The 11124-nt window shown below is 40.7% G+C and overlaps 1 protein-coding gene across 2 annotated transcripts; it reads left to right on the forward strand.

The window, feature by feature from the left end:
* Positions 1 to 647: 647 nt before the first annotated feature.
* Positions 648 to 10995, forward strand: grap2b (GRB2 related adaptor protein 2b). Of its 2 annotated transcripts, none has more exons than XM_030058084.1 (7): positions 648 to 707; positions 3213 to 3304; positions 4630 to 4721; positions 6863 to 6985; positions 7914 to 8076; positions 9159 to 9230; positions 10328 to 10995. In XM_030058084.1, exons 2-7 carry the CDS (start codon positions 3227 to 3229, stop codon positions 10532 to 10534), a joined length of 735 nt encoding a protein of 244 aa, XP_029913944.1. In that variant the 5' UTR covers positions 648 to 707; positions 3213 to 3226; the 3' UTR covers positions 10535 to 10995. The 2 variants fall into 2 exon arrangements, with proteins under 2 accessions (XP_029913944.1, XP_029913952.1); XM_030058092.1 differs by having other exon boundaries at positions 10349 to 10995.
* Positions 10996 to 11124: the final 129 nt, after the last annotated feature.

Raw genomic sequence — 11124 nt, forward strand, 5'->3', positions numbered from 1 at the left:
AAGGCTTCTATTCTTCATTCTTCTATTACTGTAGTTCTTGTAACTGGGGATAACACATGCTGAAGCTTAAAATTCATGCACTCAAACATGCATTGCAGCCAGCAGCATCTGACATGTCAGCACCACATTTTAGTTTTAGTTTTGTTTTCATTTTATGTATTTGCACACATAAAATCAGACAAGGAATGAAAAGACAACTGATGTGACAGGAGAGGTCCTCAGTAAATAAACACATAAGATAAGACATTCCTTTATTATTCCCACAGTGGGGAAATTTCCAATAGTTTACATAATTAAATAGGATTTTAAGAAGGGGCAAAAGAAAAAGGAACTGGCCTTTGACGAGGATGAAGCCGGGAAACGTATGCATACAAAGTCATGTTTCTTTTATTCTCCATCATGCTAAAATATCACTTAATGCTGTACTAACTGTTTTTAGACTTTACCGGTGGTTAACAAAGAAAGACAGACTAGATGAGGTATTGCATGTGCACAGTGAAGGGCCATGTCAGCAGCAAGTTTGACAAACCACATTCGGACGGTAAGCCACTGAAAGAAACAGCATGCATGCTTGTCAGAAGTCATACTCCTTTCTTTCGCATGAATTGAACTTCCCCTTTCTTAGACACAAGTGAGCTGGTGCTGACCGGAGCGAAGACGTCGGGTCTCAGTCTGCTCTGATATTGCACACACAGCTCATTTGATAGGTAAGTAAAGCAGCGCTCATTGTTTTGTTGTGTTAAGGAATTGGTTAAGGAATCAAGTTGCTGATCCAAAGGCTGCACTGTAGTTACATTTCATTGTCAGTGTGCTATTCAGCTTGGGTGAGGCATGCAGATGGGAGGTTATTTGCCTCAGATATGTATCGGTGGATTATGCCCACAACAGTGAAGCTACTCCTGTCTATGACAAATTCCCTCTTGCCTGTAATTGGCATCTTGAAGCCCCTAGAGGCCCTTGGAGGGATTCCAGGATGGCTGGATTACACATTTTCATAAACAAACTGTACAAGAGAAAAACTGAAAGCTAAAGTTGTAGATTTTCTCTCTTCCCATGTTACCTCCATCTAAAAACAAGAATTTTCTCAGTGAGGCTTGACTACAAAACACCCCTCTGTGTGGAACAGTTCACTCCAAATACAAAAAGGGTTTTTGTGATGAGATTGTGATCAAATACATTTTGCTGCTATTATCTTTGAATTGAATTGAATTGAATTGAAACCTTTATTTATTCTCGGAAGACAGTTGAGGTTTCCCTCTTTTACAATGCCGCCGAGATACACTTTAAAATACATCAACAACAAATAGGATATACCTCATACATTATAATGACAGGAAATACACATAATAAACAGAAGAAAGGGAAATACACATAATACACGTTAATAAATAAAGTTATAAAACTGGCTTATGTAAAATTAGAAATGCGCCTGGACTTCAATTAAAACAGTTACAATTAGAAACACAGTGGCTCGTGATAATAGAGTTAAATTCTGCATAAGTGGGTAGACTTTCCAGTTTTAAAAAGCTTTGGAGAGCATTCCAGGATTTTGGCCCATCATAAGAAAAGGCAGTCTTCCCCAGTTCTGAGCTAACTATTTCTGACAAGAAATAGTTCCCAACAAAACTCTTCAGGGTATGAAAGACTGGAAACCTTGACAAATCACACAGGAACCATCTGGATAGATTGCACTAGAGGTAAGTGGAAGTATATCTTTTTTTTTTTTTTTTTTTGTATTTTGGGTGAACTGCTTCTTTAAATATGGCCATGTCTGTAGAAACAAGTGTAAAAGTGATACAGTGGAAAAAAGTGCAATTTGTCGGCTTATATTTAACAGTGGAAAGAGAGACTGACCTGTGAAGTAGGTCGGCATGTGCATGTGTGTGCACGTGTGTGGAAGTGTGTGCATCTTTGTGTGCATGCAGTATTTGTCTTCTGCGTCTGTGACTGCATGTGTCTGTGCTTGTGTGTGAGCTAGCCACTTGCCGGTGTTTATTTCAGCGTGTTTGCGCTTTTATCTGCAAGTAGCCCACTTCACATCCTCAAAGTGGTTAGCAAAGTAAGGTTTGTTGTTGCAGCTGCAGCAGGTCTTCAGCTCTCAGGCATCAGACAACACAGCATCACAGCTGGGACTAAAAGGCTTCAGCTCACAGGGAAAAACTGCAGCTCTTAGGTAGGTCTCCTATAACTGGATAACAGACAAATCAGCCTCAGACAAAGCTGCTCAAACACACAGAACTTTATTTTAAATCCCAGTGGAGATCCCAAGGTTTCCAAAGATAACATATCTATCCTGCTGAGTTAAAGGGCAATTTTGCCACTGTTTATATGGATATTCAGTCAGTGCTGATGGTAAATATAGTCACCTGAAGCAATAAAATCCTCACGCGGTGTAGACATCTGGAGCTCTCCAGCTGTGCTGGCAGTGCCTACATGTACCAGGATGCATTGCACACAAACTTCTGACGCCCGTTGGCCAAATATTTCTGAAATCCGTCCACCTTACTCGGCTTAGCCTGATTGACTCGGTGTACAAAAAGTTAGAATGCCGCCTTAAAAACTTCACTCTTTGATCAGATAAAAAAAGAGAGAGATAAATTGTATTTGACTAGTTTTATTGATAACACACGTCTTCACAAGAGAAAAAGAGAGATAGCAGTTGAAAGAGAAAGAGAGCGAGAGAGCAGCGATGGTTGAGCGAGCTAGAGGATGAATGAAAAGAGTGAGCGCTGATCGCAGGAATAAATCAGTGAACAATGAAATCTTGTGTGTGTATCTTCAGTGAAGCATTGTAATCAGCAAATACAGAATATTTATGTGACATTGCCGTCCAATATCTTTTTTTTTCTACCTTGGGGGTAACTAAGGGGTTAAAATGAACTCATCTGAACAGGTTGTTGTTCTCCTTGCATGTTCTGGGTAGGAGCTTCAGATAAATACTTCAAACACAACTTCAAATGCACCCAGTCAAATGAAAGTACAGACAATTTAAACTGTTCACTTTAAGGAGTCATTCTCAATGTGGTTTTGTGTTTATTACTATTCACACAGCCTGTCTGCATGTCTGTGTCTTTAAATAGTGTTTTGTAGTGTTTGTCAAACACCCTAAAACACCACCTACAAGCTTTGTCACATTGTATTTTTTTTTTTTTTTTTTTAACTTCCCTCTCACTTCCTCCCTGTGTGGCCCTCTGCTGAACCCCCACCCCCAGTCCATCTGTGTGACATGGAGGCTATAGCCAGGTATGACTTTGACGCCACAGCCCATGATGAACTCAGCTTCAGAAGGGGAGACCTCTTGATCGTAAGGACACACACGCACAAACACAAACACACACAATGAGCCACACTTTTACGTTTTGCATTGGACGACATACTCTAATTTGCAGTGTAGTATCAACAGTCTGACTTTTATTTGAGCAGTACATCTTTACACCGACTGTTTTCAGGGATGGACTTGGGAATAGCTTTGCAGCAAGCTATATAAACATATTATGAGTTTGAACATGTTGTCCCCTCTGTGCTAAGAAGCAGCATGGTATATTTTAATAGCATTACTTTCACCAGAGGGGTCAGAGGTCAGAGGCAGCCAGGAGTGATGCGCTGCTGAACCTGCGACCTTCTTGGTAATGAGGTCAGCGTCTCTCCCCAACATGTCACTTTCCAAGAAGTACAGTTCCTATTCAGTTGCAGGAAAGGTCACAGGGTCACCTGACCCGAGCATTCACCCCCACAACAGGACTCCTATTATAAAAGGCTCTACGTGTATTTTTTTTTATGTTATAAAATACTTGAGATTTATGTCAGTTCTTTTCTTCAAATCCAGGTGTAACCTGCGTTTAGAGAAGCTTACTCAGCGTGCACTGAGAGAAAAATTATCTATTATGTCACAGAACTCAGCTATTGGTTCATTTCACTTTAAAACTTTTATTATCTACAAGGGAAATCTGGTTTGCTGACAATTAAAACACATGGTAACACTTTACAATAAGAGTACAACAATTAACGTTAGTTAATGCCGTAATAAACATTAAGTAACAGGTGATAAACATTAAGTAACAGGTGATAAACATTAAGTAACAGTTAATTAACCGTTAACTAATGTGTCTAAGAATCATGTACTAATGCTGTTCATGCAAAGGTATTAATTTCTATGTTATTTAAGGGTTATTGTAGATATTATTAACATTAGTAAATGCCATAATAATCATTAACTAACAGTTAATTAACCATTACGGCATTAACTAACATTAACTAACGTTAATTGTTGTACTCTTACTGTAAAGTGTTACCAAACACATAAACAACACAATAAACAACACAAAACCAAGTGTATACTGTTCAGGTAAACATCAATTGGTAAGGCTACATAGCAACTTTTACAACTTTTGGGTCATGGCACTATAGTGGTACATGACGTTATGTCAGGTGGGCTGCCAAACCACTGGCAAAATAGCATAACCGATTTTGATGAAAAAGCCTTTTTATACACAAAATAAGAATAATTCCATTGTATTTTTCTTTAAAACTGTGGTAAATCTTTGTGTGTTGCCTTCGGTCACATATGGGCTGTGTACATATGGGTCACATCTGTGCGTGTGCGTGTGTGTGTGTGTGTGTGTGTCTCAGATCATGGGAACAAAAGACGACTGGTACAGAGCAGAACTCAATGGAGACGAGGGTTACGTCCCCAAAAACTTCATCAACATTCACCTGCCCAGGTAAAACTCTCACACAGCGGCACCTATAGAAAAGGATAGACACTCGTGATAATGAGACTTCTCAGACAGAAAAACAACAAAAAAAAAAAGATAAAAACGAGGGGTACACATAGTCAGTTTAAAAGTGCAACATGTGAAATTGCATCGAAGTAAGGAACCCCTAAAATCAAAAGAAAAATGTGGAATAAGCACAAAATTTGAAGTTGAACATACTACTCGTCATCGGCCCGACTCACTGACATGTTAAGTGCTTTTTCCCTGTTTTTTTTTTTTTTCCCTGTTTGTTTGTTTTGTCTCTGTTTATTCTAAAATGTCCTTGTGTCAGTCAACCGTAAGCTTTGCATAAAACAGAAAATGGATACCGGAGAAAAAAAATTAAAATTTAAAAATAACATTTCCCTGATTTCTTGAAAAAAGACAGCGTAATGTTGCTGTCAGCATGCATTTTGTAAATGTGCTGCTGCAGGGAATTTGTTAAGGCGTGTTGTATTTCCTCTTTAGCTGGTAAATGGCTAAATTTAACCAAAAAAAAAAAAAAAATGTTTGCGCTAAACAGCCTGTATGGCTGATACACGATCACCATGAATACTGAGCTTGGTTTTCAGTTTCTGCAATTTATTTTAGTTTCTTTTGCACCACCAATGTGTCATTGCACTTACATTTTATATGCTCACAGTCAATGCAACAGAATAAGACTCAATTCCTTAATCACCATATTCACACAAACCAGCAGATCATAAGGAATCAACACAAAACCAGCAGACAAAGACAAGGTCGAGTAAAAAAATGCAAATACAATGTAAGGATAGTAGAAGCGGTAATATTTTGTGGAGGACGCTTGGATTTAGGTTGCCCAGTTTATTGTCCATAATGTGGAAAATTAAATTTAGGACAAGCTGGTGACTGTCTTTAATCGGCACCGGTCAGAATGCCAGTAAGAGTAAAACGGCTGCTCAGAACAAGTGCAGCTTCTTGGGTTTTAATTGTTCTAGAAAAGTTACAGAGATGATGTACACATGTGGGCATGAAGTAGCTGAATTGGTGGACTATTACCTGAGGAAAGATGAGACAAAATAAAAGAGAGACTCAGTGCCTGGCAAAACAAACAAATGAGCCCAGGAATCAAATTCATATGGAAAATGAAACACTCAATGATAAATAGGGATCATGCTTTAAATTTGGGATGCTGTCAAAACAGGGATGTAACAGGACTCGAACAAAACTAAAACAAAGTTGACGAGGGAGAAACTGACCGCAGGGCCATGAGACGGGAAGGAAGTGAGACAGTTCTTTCATGACACATTTTCATGAAATTTGTCTGATCTCTTCACCAAGTGTTTAACTCCGACTGTCATTCTGCGGATCTTTTCCCCCCCAAAAAATGATTTTTAGTGCAATTTGACGACGTAGGCCTAGTCAATGCTTTGGTGCAAAACTGTTTTCTTTCTCATGTATGAAAGGGATGGATTTACTCGTCATAGTAACAATGTAAGTAATAGAATTGTGCCACTGTAAGAGCAGCTAGCAATATCGTCCACTATGGGCTGCAGCCAAATTACAGAGAATATCGCCTTTCATCATTTTGATCTGAGTGACACCTCCCCTCCCCCCGAATCATCTGCGACTGCAGCATTTAGATAAGGAGTGAAAGAAATGGACCGTAGTGAGGCTCGTGAGTGGTGACAAAGGGGAAACTGAGGACCAGTCAGGGAGGAGAAAAAAAAAAAGCAGGGTCAGTGTGAGGTACATAAAGAGGAAACGGTGATTCATCAGAACATGTATGTTGTAAGTATTGCATGAAAAACCTGATGTTATCTGCACCGCGCGCGTCATGCCGTCATTCACACCTACTTCTCGCAAACACGAAAACTTCTTTTTTTTTTTATCTTTTTTGACCACCCTGCCGCTTTTCTCCTTTCTCCATCTTCTCCTTCCTCTCTTTCACCCATGCTTTGCAACTGCTCCCTCCTTGCCTTTCCTCTCTCTTACCCTTATCATTTCACTCTAACTCCGGCTCCCTTCTTTAATCCTCCCTCCTCCTCTCCCTTCCTCCACCAACCCTGACTCCTACCTCCTGAATCCCCTCCCCTCCCTGCTTCTGCTCTCCATCGCTCCTTCCCCTCGCTCCTCCTCGGCTCCAGCTGGTACCAGGAGAGCGCCAGCCGTAGTGACGCCCAGGAGAGGCTGAAGGCCCAGCCTGTGGGGGCCTTCCTCATCCGGGGCAGCCAAACTGGGGCACCGGGAGACTTCTCCATCTCTGTCAGGTCTGTTTATACGCTCAGCATCATCCCACCAAGTTGGTATATTCACTGCCTTCCAGGAGTTATTTTGTGTTGCTATACTGTAATTCACTCATCTGGGTTACCTGCTGCCTCGTCTACCTCTGCTTTAAGTTTGTGATTCTCCTCATTTCCCACAATGCCTTGTGACAAGCCCCAGAGACACATTATACGCTTGTTGCAGTCAGCTGTGCACAATGTGTGTGTGTGTGTGTGTGTGTGTGCAGAGTTTGATAGCATTGTGACCAAGTATTTCCTGTCAACAAAAAGTGAGAATAACACCCTTGACTCAAAACACAGCATGTCTTCTGGCTGCATCGCTTTCAGGTCGACTGAAGCTACTGTCAGAGGATATGATTTTTTTTTTTTCCTGCAACAAATTAGTAATAACTTCTCCTCGTCGTGCTCAGATTCCTGCTCTCCCTCTCTCTCTCTCTCTCCCACATCATACTCTCCAACAGAAGTGGAAAACGAGGGCATTTTCTCTTTCCTCTATCTCTTTTTACACCCTATTCTCACTCATTAACTTCCCCATTCTCTCTCTTACTGGTTGTTTGATTGTAGCAATGGTGTGTATTGCTCAGGGTCATGGGATTCACAACAACAGCTTCACCTAGAGCTCTATTCGGTGTAGTGTTTGTATTATACTTTATAGGTATACAGTACCAACATTGTGCATTTTATACATGTTATATAACTTAAAACATCCATTAAGATGTTGTAAAGTAAGCAAATATGTTGTAAAAAGGATTTATTTGCAAAATATGGGTGCAACCTATGTAAAATATTTCAAATTGTCATAGAAATGGCCAGAAATTATTAGCTGGACATAATGAGAGTTTAACTGGTCAATAAAATGGTGCATGGCCTAAACCACAGAAAAATAAATGGCCTTTATCCTGATTCACTGCAGACACGAAACGGACGTGCAGCACTTCAGGGTGATGCGGGACAGCAGGGGGCAGTATTACCTCTGGACAGAGAAGTTCCCGTCTCTCAACCAGCTGGTGTCCTACTACAAGAGGAACTCCATCTCCAGACAAAGCCAAATCTTCCTGCAGGTGACGGGGCAACAGGTAGAGCTGCTAATAGAAACCACATTTCTACGTCTCTCTCTGTTTTTTTTTTCAGTTCAGAGCAAAATTTGGCAGAGAGAGGCACCAGTGCTGCCTCTTAGAGGTTCCACTCCTCAATGTGATTACGCATATTAAATATGTATACACTTATGGTTCTGTAAGAGGCTTTGCATAAAAGTGGCTAAACGGCATGTATGAGAATGTAGTGGAGGGTAAACCAACCTAATCTCAGTTTAACCCTCCCTTAATCCCACCCCAAGCCCATACGCTATTCATAACATACATCATATTACAAAGTATGTAAAATAAAAGTAAAATAAAAAAAATATAAAAAAAAAGAAGACTACATTATATTACAAAAATAGCATGCTTTCTGTTAATCCTGGTGCTTATAATGGCCACAGCTGGAAGGCATAGATTACACAGCTTTTCATTTACTACCACCTCACTGGATGTTGTGTGGATCAAACAAAAAATGAAATTACAAAGGACATAATGTGCTCAATATAAATGCTCCAGCACTAAGGTCTTCCTCAGTGTGAACATTTTATATTCTGACCTGATAAAAAAAAAAAAAAAAGAAAATGATCATATTAAAACACACTTGAACATTGTTTTTTGAGTGCCAGCTGTTTCTTTGATTGCAGCACACAGCTTGTTGCACACATCAGCTGAGCAAATATGCCATAATCCAACCCCTGCAAGACTGTACATTTTATTTTCCTTAACCCTTTCATGCATGAATTATGAAAGCCTGAGTCCAGATTTTTTTCTTATGTGTTTTTACTCTTCTTAGGGCATGAATATTTCTGTGAGTCTCCATACTTCTTTAAGGATGCAGGACTGGTATTACCATGTCATGATACTAGTATTAATATGTTTTCAGCAACAAGAACTGACAGTCTCTGCATAAACCTCAATGGGGGGGAGCAGCAGAGAGCATTCTAACAGCTGATATGCAATTCCACCATAGAAACCACTGCATTTAGGAGAAAATGACTTTTAAACTGTCTTTTAAGCTGTCCACTGTAGTGACCGCTATGCACCAAAGGGTTAAACCGATGCTGTGTATGTCCTGACAGCAACGAGGAGCCAGAGACAGTTTACCACCTCTTCCTGGTCCACACCCCCTGGCGAGCCCTGCACCAGCACAGGTACTCTGCAGCACGTGTGTGTGTGTGTGTGTGAACACGCAGCGATGACTGTGTGCATGCAGTATTTAAATGTGTGTGTGTATGGGTGTGCAACAGGCTAGCCCTGCCTGGTATTTTATAAATCCAAACATTTGTTTTATTGAGATTCAGTGTTTCAGTTGCAGGCAGTTGGCAGTGCGATTTTGTTACCATATCGCATCGCAGCAAGCATACAGATCATCAGTTTTCACTGTCAAAGAAATCTGCAAAACATTTTACAATAGATATGTTTTAATTTGAATTATGAAGGCTACACTAGGAGAGGTCTTTCGTAAAAAAAAAAAAAAAAAAATTAAGCCTGTCTCTCAGAATAAATCTTGAAATGGGCCTGAAACAGAGAAAAACATCGTATTTCCCCCTGACTGAAATCAACAGCCACTATCCAAACTTGAACATCTGTCTCAGGTGGACAGCAAAACAGATTCCTGTTCACATCTGGCAATATCAAACGCCTCAAATTCTTTCTTATCTTTCTTAACAACTTGAAATGATATTTGTGATCAACCTCTAATCTGTCAGAATTACTTATCTCCTTTCTTTTCTTACTTAGATACCTCGATACTCCATGCTGTCACTATCTTCCCAACATTCCCCCACCCATTTTTTTCTCCATCTCCGGCCTATTCACACAGTATTTTGACCAGCTACTCTGTGTTCAAGATAACTTGATGAAAATGGCATCATTTCACCGCATAACCAAACGTCACTGTGGTTAGATTTTCTTTCTAACAGTCTGCTCTGTATCAAACATGCCTTCCATCAACAAAGTGGTGGTGCTTCGGTGCTGTTGGGGAGGCATCGGGACAAATTAAACCCCCTGTTCCCACTTGTAATCAGCACTGTGGACAAGGTCGTAGATTGTCCCCATCTGATGTTGGGCATACGCAGGGAGTAAAGAATCAAACCTTGAGAGAAAAATCGGATTGTGTTAGTGTTTCTTAGGCGGTGATCAAAACAGTATCTTCATCATTATTGTGCTGATGACTGGTCTGAGTCTGGGTTCATGCAGTTTGGTCACATATATCTGTCTGTCTGTCTGTCTGTGTCTCACCACGCTGCATGCCCCCCTCCACTTCCAGCACACAGCCACGCCCACGGTGCAGGTCAGAGCTCTGTACAGTTTTCGTGCCGAGGAGAGAGATGAGCTGGACTTCAGCGCCGGCGACATCATCGAGGTCCTGGAAAAATCCGACCCGGCCTGGTGGAGAGGCCAGCTGAGGGGCAAAACGGGCCTCTTCCCCTCCAACTACACCACGCTCATCTAAGAGGAACACACACACAGGCACGCTTAGCCACAGCTCTTACCCAAAGCTAATCTGTCTAAACCAAAGACACAGGCCCGTGGAGAACTGGGAACCAGCAAGATGACCTCATTTTGGAGGATTTTCCACAGCTAGTGACACATCTGGTCCTCATAAGGATAGAAGCACAGGAGCACACACACACACACACATACAGCATTTTCACACACAAAAAATTGTTCAAGAATGAAGAAAGACTGGCTGGGTGATGGACAAACATGTAGGATAGGACTCAGTTACGGTCATTAGGAATGTCCTCAGTATTCTGTGTGTAAAAGTTTCACTCCAAGTTGAGATAAGTGACACCTACCTTTAAAAATAATTAACACCAAGTAAAACAGCTAAGGGGTAATGGAATGACCCGCATCTATTTATTTTACTGTATTTGGTGAGAGGAGTTGAATCTTCTCTGTACTGATTATGGAAGTCGCCTGCTGTAATAAAAATAAAGACGCTTATACATCAACTGCATGAGAACGGACTGACTGAATTGAAAAAGAAATGGAAATGATCAAATCCAAACATTAGAAAGCCTACAGATCTCCATTTTAAGA

Source organism: Myripristis murdjan, chromosome 1 (assembly GCF_902150065.1).
Source record: "Myripristis murdjan chromosome 1, fMyrMur1.1, whole genome shotgun sequence".
NCBI classification, from domain to species: domain Eukaryota; kingdom Metazoa; phylum Chordata; class Actinopteri; order Holocentriformes; family Holocentridae; genus Myripristis; species Myripristis murdjan.